Genomic DNA, 13,435 nt, shown 5'->3' on the forward strand with positions numbered 1-13,435 from the left:
AGATGTATATCCGCAATATTTCCCAATGTTTTATTGAAATCATCTCCAAAATTTGCTTTTGACGTTTAATGAAATAATATTATGTTTTAAGTGAAATAATATCTGGAAAATTTTAAAAGTGCAATTATTATTAAGACAAAATGCTGAAACTGAAATAATAATAATAAATTAATCTTATGTACATTTGTGCTAATAAGTTCATAATCAAATGCGTAAGTAAAAGGTGTACACATACTTAAAACGTAGTTAAAATAAATTTAGTAAAATTCAAGTAAAAGAAATAAAGAAATAAATAAAAGAGTAATTAAGCGAAATTTCATTTTTCCGTACGAAATTTAACGATAAAACTTTTGTTAATGGAACTTATTTATTGTTTAATTTTTTACAACGCGCCAAGCTAAGTCGAATCCATTAGGAATTATTTACGATTTAAAGCCAGCGGCCGCATAGTTTCATGTCGTTTTTTTTTTTTGGCCATTCGCGTTGAAAAAATTATTTGGTTTATGAAGTTATTTACGAGTTAACTTAACGATTGATGTCACCATAACGGTAAAAGCGCTGCTCTCCTAGGTTATGAGCCATTGGGTAAGCTGAGCATTAATCAGAAACAAAAAGTGTTCCGAAAATGAGAGACAACCTGTATCTCTAGGGTTCTTGCAATATAGAACTAAAAACTGTCCTGCTAAAGGATCGCCTTATCCTTCTCTATGCATGTATACGCTGCCTCTTAATACTCAGCGCAATTATATAAGATATCTTGGGCACCGTTGCCAGTTGTGAGTTCGTTGACTTTCAGGAAATCGCAAAACATCATGTTTCTTTAATGTCACCAAATTTAGAGCGTAAACTTGAATAGTAGACATTTGACTTCACCTATTTGTCAGCTCCTGCTAATGCTTAATGAAGTCTATTTTTTTCTTGTGTTTGAGGCAGCTGCTCACATGTAAGGAATTGCTTTTAAACATTCTTTGGGTTCGACCTGTATGACAATCATCATCTTTCTTAACCGTCCCAATTTACACGAATATGTTTGCTTTCTTTACTTTCCACAATTTTTTTACTTAGATTTGCATTTTACGGCAGCCTTCATCGGGAAATGCGTTCAATCCGTCATCTGCTACTCGGAAGACGGACAAAAGAAAAAAATCTTTTAAAACAATCAAGAATAAGCAACGGAGTCTACAAAAATTAGGTGTACTCTTGAGTAGCATTAGGTTTTGAGATGTTGATAGCCATGTTAACCAAATTCGGTCGACGCTTTACTGCTTACGGAGGATCCTCGTAGTGACAACAATAAGTCAAAAAAATAAAAAATAGTAAAAAAAGTTGAGAAAAATGGATAGACAAACGAATAACAAATAGCATACAAGATAGTCCTATTTCTGTATTGCATGTGACAGCAGATAAAAGTCGCTACCTACCAAGTAATATCTTATGGAAATTTGTGCGTAAGTTTCGTGTATATTTTTCCAAACTTTTTTGTGTATGTGGTAAGTATACATTTGTTAATAAATATTAGATGTTTAACAAAATATTAAAGCGAACATTGAAATAAGAAAAAAGCAGTAACACGGCCCTGAAAAATATATTCTTTTCCGCCTGGAAAGAGCCTCAATATATTTTAAGATGCTTAATATTCTGAAAGGAAATATACCCCTAAATGCACAAGTCCGTAAGGATTTGCGTATGTAAAAGTTAAACTATCGTACATTATGTAAACATAAATATATATTCAAATACACACTACCTAAGCCAGCGTTAGCAGCCTTTTCTAAAGATCTGTAAAACTTATTCTTATATTTCTTTATTTACTGCCTTATATGAAAAATATGGTTTATATTGAAAAATATAGAAAACGTAGTTAAGAAACAAAATATATTGTTAAAAATGTTTAAGCAACACAGAATTATTATTTTGCTTTTGTTTGTCATATAATGCGATTTATATATACAATGAAAATAAGAACTAACTGACAGAACTACAAAGTTCTCGTTTAGGGCGTGCAAAAGGAGTTTTAACAAATAAAATGTCCCGAAAAAACAGGCCTAATATGAATGCGCGTGCTCAGCTGCCCAAATGCCTGCCAGACTATTGCGCATTTTTCAAACCCTGCTGGAAACTCAGAGTCTGCTGTTGCTTTTTGATTTCATCCTGCATTTCTAAAGCCATCTTTTTATATTTCTCGGCTTCGACTTCATTCTTTTCAATACCATCTCCACGTGCGTACATTTGACTTAGATTAGCACAAGCGTACATATTGCGTAACTCGCAAGCCTTGTAAGCAAATTCGAAAGCTTTCTTCATATCCTTTTCAACAATGTATTCACCGCTATTTTGGGATGGCGAATCTGTCTTAGCCTGAGGATTATATTCTTCGGGTTTCTTTTGTACACCAGATATGTGCATACCTGAGAGATAAAAGCAGGCGGTAGCATTGTTCATGTCACAGCTTTTACTTAAAAATTCTAAACCCTAAAGATTTGAAAGATTGTACTAAATGGGTTTCCTATAATTATGATAATGGAGCTGCTTACCTTAGGAACATCTCTGTCAATCTCTTTGGGCATAGAACGTGATACCAGCAAAAGTCCCGAATGTAAGCAGGAATCAGAGTCGTTCAGTTTGCATCCCTTCTCGTAATAACTGTAGGCAGCCTTTGCATCTCCTTTGCTGCCACTCTTCCCTTTTCCAAGAAAGCTATAATTGCCAAATTTGAAACAAGATTTTGCATAACCATAATCATCACACGTCGATTTGTAAACCTTGGCGGCCTTTTCAAAATCTTTTTTAATACCTTCCAAATAATCGCCTAACAAATGGCAAACTATATGCGAGTACATTTTTTTAATTTATTACTTCAAATACGTTTTCTTTAAGGTTAGAATGTGTATATCTCATTTTTATTTCTTACCTTCTGGTTTCTTCTCTGAGTAGCAACCAAAACGATATTCAACACCCAACTTTTCTATGTATTCTTTCACGTCTGACTCCTTTTTCAAGTCGTACGCCATGGTTTTCCTAAGCTTGTGGGGTTTTCTTTTTGTTTCAATCCTATTTTAATTACAAAACGCAAGAAAATATCAAAAATAATCTTATATTTTTTCCTCTAGGTCTGTCCGCTATAACGATGTCAATCATCAGTTTACCAGCTGTTCTAAGAAAAAACAAGAAAAATATATAACAGGTGTTAGCTGAATTAAGTTAATCATGTGATTTTTACGGATTTGTGTTCATTTACGGAAAAATACAACCGAGTATGTAAAATATTTGTTACCAATTATGTATTGCGTTAATCAGATTTCATTTTGGGCTTTGTTTACTAATTATGTATCTTTCAGTTAACTAACTCTTATTATGGAAATGTACCATTTGGCTGAGATAACGTAAACATGCCCATCGACTAGCTGTGAGTGTACAGTCATTTTATCATATTTGCGCAGCAAATGAGAGTTAATATTTATAGTTTCTTCAAAATCACTGGCAGCTGCCAAAAATAATAGACGTTTAGTGTCTGGATTTATTCCGATTAAATCACGTTTTGGCTTGTGTTTCGATTTGGGCCCGGGTAAAATAACATCTGGTTCAAAACCGCCTCGAAAGAGTAAAATTGCCAAAGCCGCGTCATGTTGCCGGAATATATTAATTAGTGGAAACAAATTGGCATTTGTGATAAGGTCGCAGCTTAATATCAGAAAATCCACTTTGATTTTGTCCCGAATATAGCGTAAACTATCGGCTGTCCCGAAATCACTGTCACTCGGTATGCAAACAAAATCAAAATATCTTTACAAATTTTTTATGCTTCACAAAATCTAGAAGATTAAATTGATTATCATTTTCATTATCTGCCTGACGGCCCAAGTTGGTATTCATTTAAAAATTTAAAAAAACGAAACCATGAGAGTTTCGCTATAGGACATTAGAATGGGGAAATTAGGGACAAATTTGACGTATGGCTGTTTGCAACGATACAATCAATAACAAAACCATACAAATAACATGCACAAAAGCCACATTATGTAAAATTGTGGACGAAATAAAATGAAACAGAATATTAACCACCTTTATGAGAAAACACAAAAAAAAAAATTAAAAATCGGCGCTAAATAAGTTGCATTGTTTTCCAAACTGGCGCGAATACTTACACATACCTGAAATTCCAATCAGTTGCGAATGTTAAAGTGCAGGTAATATTGGCGAATAAGTTAAAGCTTTTGCAAATAAGTGCCAGGAGCGAAAAGTACAATGGAAATTAAAAATGGCCTTAAGTCATGTTATGGCAAGTTACAGCAAGCCAAAGAAAAGAACGATTTGATTTGTTCGCGTGGATGCTAACATGAAGACCCAGATTAATTTCATTCAATTTCTCATCTTCCTTAATTCGTATCTGTCTTTTCACTCTTCTATTAAAATACGTCATCAAACTTAAAACATACAAAAGCTTAATTTATATTGAAGAAGTGAAGAAAAGGAAAAAAATTAGGTAAAAATAAGAATAATTTGTTTTTCAAATATCGAACTAATTTAAACAATGTTGATTAATGTGTATTTCTAACACAATGCATCGTAACTTCCTTTTCTGCTCGTTCACTGAAAATAAAAACAATGACAAGCGCAACGGAGAAGGACGGATCAGCATGAGACGGGCGAGAAAGGCTTTGCAGGATGCCCCTGACCCCCTAGCGCTACCTCAAAACGAGTAAGTAAATTGTTTCTAGTATTTTAAAACGACGTATAAATATATGTGTTATATTGTTGTATATAGATTTGTGCAGAACTTCTGTGTTCCCAAAGCGGCTTCTCATTATGCTCTGGGGAAAGTTGGTATGAGTCGTGGTATGAATGCAACATATATATGCCACCGGTGTTGCGCTTAGCCATGACTTTGGAGTTATGGCTTTCAGACGTTACCAATGGCTGGCCCACAGCGACCATACCATAAGTGATGCACAAAGCACGTTGCATCAACCATTGTATCAGAGGTGTTACAAGAGTTGGAAAGGAGACTTCTACATCTACTTCTACTACTTTTATATCTTTCTAATCTTTTTCAGGTAATAGTGGACATCCTTTAAAGCCTTGCGGGTTTGCTTCAAAAAAAAAAAAAAAAAAAAAATACAACGAAAAGCGAGTAATTGGAAACATGCATTGGTGTGCACAAAAATTAGTACTACTGTATTTAGTATTTCAATAATCTAATTACAGCTTCATTTGCGTGCACTAAATAGTGACAGGAGCTCTTTTGGGCGACCTATGAAGATGATGCTATTGATATTTATATGGAAGCACCACAATTGATGCATCTGGGTGAACAAGCTAGGGGATTGCTGGCACAAGACTTATATATATAATAATATCTTAAAAATATAAATAATTTTTAAACTTGCAACTCATACAAAAGTTGTCAAAACTTAAATAAATACTGAGAATAAAACATTTTATATACTAGATCTTCAGTTTATTTGTTCATATAGGAGCATAAAGAAAAAAAGATTAATCACTAACAATATATTATAACAGACCTATCAACATTCATTTTTATGGAAAATTTGTTAAAAAGAATCTTTTCTGCAGTAAAAACTTCAAAATGTAGTCACTGGATTTAACTTTCTTATCTTTTTCAATCATCAAATTGTACATAATTTTCTACTCATTTCACTTTGCAGGCTTGTTATTGTTTACCATTCTTTATGCAATGCAAATAAACGCCAATTTGGCTCTCATTTTTTACGTTTCTGTCAGTTATTAATGCATTCTAATGGAAAATTTATGGAGAAGTATTTGAAAGCTGGCGATGATGGTGCCTGATTAACTTCTTGGCGATAATCAATTGTCTGTTAAAAAAACCAGGCAATAATCACGGTGTTGAACGCCTGTTTACATAACTATACCCCTTAATCCAAACTACGCATAATAAGTGCCATGTATAATAGGTGCTAGAAACGCTCTCTCATATCTGTCAAATCACGTTTTGGGGTTTTGTGCACTTATAAGAGAAGGAGTTGTAAATTGCAATGTAAATTCCAAACAAAATTGTTTAATTCGAAACGGCTTCTGAGCCGATAGCCTGTGTTGCTAGTGCTCAGTGTCTTTTTTTTAGTCTAAAAATTTACTTCATTAGTCTAAAATTATAATAATAATAATAAAAATCGAAACGGCTTTGAAACGAAACAAAAATAATAAATTTGTGAAAAGTAAGTTAGTTAATTATTATTGGTATTATTTTTTCTTTTGTTTTTTTTTTTTTTGCTTCTTACTCCAATTATCTAATTAGTACTCTTAATTCACCAAAGTTTTTAGTTGGTGCGCCAAATATACGAAAATATTTGTGTTCATTATTTCAGTTAATTTTATTAAAAATTTTATATAATATCCTTTTTATTTACAATTGTAGGATTTTATTAGTGGTTGTGTCATGTTATTTATTTGTAAGCAAAAAAGCGTGAAATTTGATCCTTATTTCTCTTGTTTTCAAAATAAATTTCCATTGGCAGAGAAAGAAAAAATTTGCACAAATTGGTCATTTACATAAATTTATTTCAATAGCCAGTCAGCAGTACTTACAGTGTTGACAATTCGGTATTAATAATTATTTTTCGTCAGGTATTCATCCTATGACAAAAGCACAAAAAGGGTTGGAAAGACAAAATATTTCGTTGAAAAAAGCTATGTATTTTCGAGTAAATTTTGTTTAATCATTTAACATATTTTACTATTTCGTGTGTATGTAAGTAAAACCATTTCTCCGCTTAGATTTTTTTCTATTGACAGCGGTTTTGTTTTATAAAAACAACTCTGATATATGAATAATAACTCTGAAACTAACTAACGTAAGCTATTTAATTTTGCCCTGGTCTGAGAGTTACATGAAAAGTATGCACGTGAAGCGAACAGTTCGAAACTCAAAAATGAAAGTTACTTTTCACGGTATATAATTAGTGTGCAGAATTTCGCAGATCCGAAAAATTTTTTAATACATTTATCCTCTTTGTTTTTGTTGGTTATTGTATCCCCATGGTGACCTTTAACTTGATATTTGTTAATGTAGAAAATTACTATTAGTTACTTGGCGTTGGGTATCACAATAAAAAATGCTATTATTATAAAACTATTTGAAGAACCACATTGATTTTTCCTGTGCTGCATTGACAAAGAGCAGTTTTTATAAGAGATATTATAAAGGCATCGGACTATCCGGCTCCAATTATCTGTAGCGGTACGTTCATTTTGGAAGGTAATTACGTACAAAAATCTTAACTATCTTTTACTCTTTTCGGAGGATAATGCACTATGCATGACATCGTTACCCATTATTTTTTATTAACTCCCGCTTTTTGTGGATTATATATAGAGGGAAAATAACGTATCTTAAAGCTTAAGTTTTCGGTTTTCGGTTGGTTTCCCATCGCGTATGAAACCAGGCATTTAGCATTGGTTGATGTTTCTTGGTTTTTTGAAATCACTTAGGCAAAAAATATTAAAATTAACAACCAAAAACTGAAGTTATTATGTAGAAAAGTTAAGCAAGTACGAAAAAGGAAAAAACCAATATATAAAATATTAATTAAAAGCATGAATTTAAATTCGGACGATTTTCAGAAAAGATGTCGTGAATGCCTCAAAAAAGGCAACGTAAATTTGTATGATTGCAAAGTAAAATTAAGCCAAACAAACGAGAAAGCCAGCTTAGAAAATCACTTTAATCCAACGATAGCATAATTAGTGAAAATATTAACAGTAAGATAAGTGTTTCAAATATGTATATGATACACATACGTATCACAAACTCGGTTTGCTTAGTTGATCAACATATAAAGATTACCCAGAATGCTTCGACCTGTCATTTTATGGAAGAGGATCGTACTTCACGACAGAGACTCGCGATGAGGCACAGATGTGCTCTGCGCGGCGCTTCCTATCCCTTTACGCTATCTAAAAAACTGTAAAGCAAATAAGAAAAAACACGCAAAGGCGTAGATCTGTTGTTTTAAGAAATAATACAATTGCAAAATTTGTCAATTTAAAAAATGTACTAAAAACTATTCCACTTACGCACTTTTTTCTTATAGTTATTTGGTAAATTGCTTCCTTATGCAGTTTCTGACCATTACATATAGGTTTGAGGTTTTTTCAATTTTGCAAGCTTATATCAAGTATATGAGTAGAGTAAGTGTATACTCAATTTTCTAAAGTTTTTTTTTTAAATATAAACAACAATTTTTATCTCTTTTCACCTCTCTCTGCTGTGTGATCCGTCTAGTGATTACAACAGATACTCAACCATATGATGAATATATAAGTTTGTCTTTATTTATTTCTGTATGATGTTGTCATCGTTACATAGTTGCTCGTTTAGTTAGTTGCTCGTAAACATTCATAGGCAAGCATCCCCAAACCATGGCAAGCACTCCATCATACTTTGCAGTCGGCAACAAATTTTGGTTTGCCATCACTATATTACGTTTTTTCATTCCTTTGCTTACCATGGTATCCGAATATCCTAAACTTAAACTCGTCGCTAAACATTACGTGTCCCCCAAAATTTATATTATCATATGTCAACAGCATAACTCTTTGCGCAGTAGAGCGTTTACAAAGTATACAACAAGCCGTGGCGCATGGCAAAAAATTTTAAAACTAAAACAGTGCACATTCCCTGCCTCCTTACCCTCACTCGCGCGCACACTCACCCATATTCCGCTCCAGCGGTTGGATGTACGGCTTAGCCAAGCATCATACTTTCCTTTTTTTTCTAAAGTTTATATAATATATATATTTTTTTTCTCATACGTTAAAAATGTTTTTATTATACTATATTATGTTTTACCTTAGATTTTAATAAAAAGGCGTACGCTGACGCTGCACTAAGTCTTCATTTCCCAGGCTTAAGCCATAGTTTCTCTCGCCGTCCAGCTGGTTTGATTAGCTTTCCCCGCCCGATGATAGTGCGTTTATCTCTTTGTGGATGTTACAGCAACATTCCTAATACGATTCCGACTTTGCATTCCCATCCTGGCGAGAGGCTTCTTCATATGTACATATCGTGTGCATAACGGCATCAAGATATTGACGTGTATATATAATGTCCGCGGTGGTTTTTTAAAAAAAATGTTAATGCGAATAAGAAAACGTGGAAATAATACTATAATCCTTTTAGATCCTTGTAAATATATGCATTCATATGCATATACTCGCTTCCTTTTGCAAAATTTGTCTAGCACTCACGTACGGATGTCAATAATAAAAATGCAAAAATTTAATTAAAACTTATTTCAATCAAGTCAGTTTCTTTCATATTATGATACAATATATTTATGATACAATATATTTGCTATACTTTACAATGTTTCTCAAAGTTATATTTTTTTTTTTTTTTTGTTTTTTATTTCCTTAATACAATTTCTTTTGTTTTTCTTTCTTTTTCTTTTTGTTCTTATTAAACAGACATGATTATAACAATAAAGTGGTTGTAGTTGTAATGTGAAAGTTTGAGCAATTTTAGCCGTACATAATTAAATTTCTAATTCGAAAGCTTTTTACTAGCAACTTCCTGAGTTTTTATAAATAATTTTACAGTTGTCTTTATTTTATTTAATTAACTAATTTCTCTTCCAAACACATTTCTTTATACGTATAGTTTTTTTTTTACTCCAATAATCTTTACTTTGTCAAGTTGTTGTATTTGTGTTATTATTTTTCTTTTAAAAATCCTTTTCTTTTTTTTATTATAAAACATTTTTCTGCTCAAACTTGTCATAATACTTTATTAATACTTTACGACCATTTGTTTATAAATGTCATCGTTTACCAATAATTTTCTACATTATTCATTTATTGATAAAAAAAATTATTTTAGCTCCTTGTTTAAGAAAAAAAAACACTGCTCAAAATTTTTCGTTAACAAAAACGAGTCCATTTCTCAACTCGATCTCTTCGCTTTCTACCCTCAACCAACACACTTTGTTCTTTTCCTTTTTTTTCACCATTCAAACCACCAAGCAAGCCTATATTCTTGCCGATGTGATTTCACCTCTTGGCAGGCCGTTATTACGATCTTACTTACTCTATTGTGATAGAGTAGTGGTCGAAGCAGCCGAAAGAACCCCTACTTTACAACTGTACGCGTATGTCTGTATGCCTTGAGTTTTGAAACTCAAGGCATTTTATCATGTTAACTTCGCTTATAAATGGGGTTTCTCTTGGAATACGGGTATGAAATTCGCTGGATTTTTAAATATTTTGAACGGTTTTGGGAATAATATTAATTAGGCTACATTTTTTCGTGGCCTTCTGCAATATCAACCGTACGAGATTTTGGATTCGTTTGATTCAACTCTGATAAAATTTTTATTTTTACACACGGTAAGCATGTTTGATTGGCATGATCGGTACTTATTTTCTACTGCATTTGTGTTATTGTAATTTTTTGTAATAGTTTGAACAGTAACACAACTAATTCCAATTGCTCCTCTCCAATTTATAATCACGTTTCTAACGTCTCGAGAAATTTCTTTGGGTTTTTGTGACTCATTATTGACTGCCGTTAACTAAAGATGGTTTATTTTTCGAACCTTCTATTGATATGTTTTCATTGTATGTTCACTTTATTGTGATTTTTTTTCGAATTAAAATATATTTATTTATTTGGTTATTTATTTATTTATTCCACTTATACAAGAAACTCAACTAAAACAAAAGGGCAGTCGCAATCAATTGACTCTTAAAGTAAATTTTAAATTAATTAATATTAAAACTTAGTATAAGTACAAAAAAAGGAATAAGAAGGAAAAAAAAAAGAAAAAAAGCATGTACACAACTAGCATCGAGTCATACCCACAACCGATACAGGACCAAATTGTAAGTGAACCCTTAAGCCTGGCAACCGATAATAGTTAAAAACAATTAATTTTCGACTCATAATGACTTTTTAAGGTCAAAAGTTAGTTCAAGTACGACAAAGGTAAATCGCGCGTATTAAGCAATGGTGCTTTAATAGACTTTAAAGAGTACGTTAATGAGAATAAGTGATAGACGTCATTTAGGTTCTTGCAAACAACTCTGAGCGGGTTAAACAGTTCGTAATTATGTATGCATTAAGTAAGCTTTATCAAGATAAAGTGCCTAGAGAAGCGGTTAGGGACATTAAAAACTATCTCATGAAGTAATGCGGGCGAATCAATTGTACCATTTAATAATTTGATTACGAAGCAAACCCAAGTTTATCCAGTGACAGTAAGGATAACAGAAGCAACCTATTTTCATAGGGTGGAAGAGGGGCAATCGAGGTCCCAACCCAAATTCCTAAGGGTAAACAGCAAGAATTGCTTTTGAACAGATTCAATTGAATATACGTAGCACCTATATGAAGGAGACCACACAACAGAGGCATACTCAAGTATAGGTCTAACCAAACACATGTAAAGCCTTTTCGTAATATAAGGATCATCAAGCACTTTGGACCACCTCTTTATAAAACCAAGCGTGGACTTAGCTTTACTTAACGAGAGCTTAATAAGCAAGTTAAAACGTAATCTACGATCAAATAGGACGCTTAAATCTGTGAACGAATCAACATCTTCCAACTTGTATGAATCAATGAAATAGTGAGTAATGAACGACTTCCTTCTTGAGAAAGAAAGCTTCTTACATTTATTTAGATTTATTTTCAGAAGATTCAAAGAGCACCATGCAATCAAATTATTCAAATCACTTTGAAGATGATGTGATTGCGATTCTACGGAAAAGAAAGAAAACAGTTTCACATCATCAGCATTCATTAAGATCTCGCTGAATTTAATCACGGAGGGCAAATCATTGATGTATAAATTAAATAAAATGGGTCCTAAGTGTCTACCTTGGGGTACGCCAGACGTCACGCGGAATTCATCCGAGGTAATGAGGTTAAACAAAACCCTGAATGATCTACCGTGCAGATAAGAGCTTAACCATTCCACTAAGAAGAAAGGTAAGCCAGAGGCTTGGAGTTTAAAGATAAGTAGTCTATGGTTAACCAAATCAAACGCTTTGCTTAAGTCAGTGTATGCGATCTCAATGCGAGAGCCAGTAGAAAAAGCCTTGAAAACATGAGAAGTAAACTCTTACAGATTGATGACCGTAGAACTTCCGTTTCGAAAACCATGAGAGCAGAAATATACGATTTCATGGAAAAGGCTATATGGTGAGCCACAATTCGTTCGAACAGTTTAGGCAAGACACTCAATTTGGCAATTTTATAGTATTAACTTTATCTTAAGTAAAAAACAAAATATTAAAGTTTTATTTAACATAAGTTTTTCTTTCTTGATTGTATAACTTTTGTTTCTACTGTTATTGATAACAGAAATATAGAAAGTTCGTAATAATCTCCTAGTTGGGAAGTTGAACGAAATCTTGTCCTCATTTAGTCTTTGATAAAAGGTACTATCAGAGAGAAGTAAATGACAAGGGCGATTAAGAAATTTCCCAAAGTAAGGAGTAATACTAAAGAGGGTGAAATACATAGATTATCTATAATAGTAAGAGCGCTATTAATGAGCAGCCACTTAAATGCTTGCTCTTGTATTTTCATCATTTATATCGGCGAAAATTGTGTCAATGCTTTCGTGATGTGACATCACAGTGCGTTTACAAAGCTGTAGTATATAAAATATTGTGTTTTAAATGATTATTCGCTATGGTATACAAGTGTACATGTACCACAAAATAGCGAAACAAAAGGTAGCAAATGTAATTTGTTTTCGTTTCATGGTTTATTTCATATTAAAATATTAAAATGCTCACTAAATGCTCCAACAAATTTTAGAGCAAATTTTCTACGCGAAGACAAATATATTTGCGCCTCATACAGGGCAAGCCACGACCTAATTGAGCCGTTCTTCCTAAACAAAAAAAAACGAAAAGGAAATGGACAAGATCGTGTGTGTAGATTATACGAATGTGCAATCGTTGAGGAACCTGCAGGTGTTCAGGTATAAAACAGGCTTTAGAACAAGCAACGATTATCTTCTTATCAATGAGGTGAATTATGAAATTGAAGAAGAGCCCGAAGAAGAGTTCACACCGTTCGGGCTCGATGGGGAGGTATTTAAAGATCTACACACACCTGAGTTGAATAACATTGAAAAGAGATACCTTCGGCTGCTCAAAAGATTCGGAATAGCGCGATACATCCGTGAGCAGCTGAATTTCCACCACTGTTTACCGAAGAGAAAGATGATTTTTGCGAGCAGGTCAACGGTCAAAAAGTTGTAAAGGACCGCAAAAATAACTTGACCCTTACCAGCAAATACCTGAAGCCGGCCTTCCGGAGACCAGAGGTCAACTAGGCGTTCAACCAAACCTACGATGTATTTCACGCAGTAATGGACCAACACATGGTAGAACGGCACATAGACAAGCGCGTGCATGCGCCTGTAATGGCACAGCTTGCCTTCTG

At 33.2% G+C, this 13,435-nt stretch overlaps 1 protein-coding gene and 1 long non-coding RNA gene across 4 annotated transcripts; one reads left to right on the plus strand and one right to left on the minus strand.

The window, feature by feature from the left end:
* Positions 1-155: 155 nt before the first annotated feature.
* Positions 156-5,438, plus strand: LOC119641870. Of its 3 annotated transcripts, none has more exons than XR_005247907.1 (5): positions 156-212; positions 3,111-3,254; positions 3,339-3,406; positions 3,464-4,699; positions 4,766-5,116. It is a non-coding gene; the product is annotated as an uncharacterized LOC119641870 (long non-coding RNA). The 3 variants fall into 3 exon arrangements; XR_005247908.1 differs by lacking the exon at positions 156-212 and adding an exon at positions 5,206-5,438 and having other exon boundaries at positions 3,166-3,254; positions 4,766-5,151; XR_005247912.1 differs by lacking the exon at positions 156-212 and adding an exon at positions 5,206-5,437 and having other exon boundaries at positions 3,166-3,254; positions 4,766-5,054.
* Positions 1,936-3,055, minus strand: LOC119641795 (cytochrome c oxidase assembly factor 7 homolog). The gene is made up of 3 exons (XM_038040681.1): positions 2,912-3,055; positions 2,535-2,824; positions 1,936-2,472 (listed from the first exon to the last, which is right to left on the minus strand). The coding sequence occupies exons 1-3, from the start codon at positions 3,009-3,011 to the stop codon at positions 2,089-2,091; spliced, it is 774 nt and encodes a 257-aa protein (XP_037896609.1). The 5' UTR covers positions 3,012-3,055; the 3' UTR covers positions 1,936-2,088.
* Positions 5,439-13,435: the final 7,997 nt, after the last annotated feature.

The sequence above is a fragment of the Glossina fuscipes genome, unplaced genomic scaffold (assembly GCF_014805625.2).
Source record: "Glossina fuscipes isolate IAEA_lab_2018 unplaced genomic scaffold, Yale_Gfus_2 0, whole genome shotgun sequence".
In the NCBI taxonomy this organism is placed as follows: Eukaryota; Metazoa; Arthropoda; class Insecta; order Diptera; family Glossinidae; genus Glossina; species Glossina fuscipes.

Excerpts from the sequence above, each read along its gene's own strand:
- LOC119641795 (XM_038040681.1), bottom strand. The coding sequence starts at position 3,011 with ATGGCGTACGACTTGAAAAAGGAGTCAGACGTGAAAGAATACATAGAA. Across the intron at positions 2,825-2,911 it reads CTCAGAGAAGAAACCAGAAG|TTTGCCATTTGTTAGGCGAT; the intron begins GTAAGAAATAAA and ends ACTCGCATATAG. Across the intron at positions 2,473-2,534 it reads TTGACAGAGATGTTCCTAAG|GGTTTAGAATTTTTAAGTAA; the intron begins GTAAGCAGCTCC and ends TCAAATCTTTAG.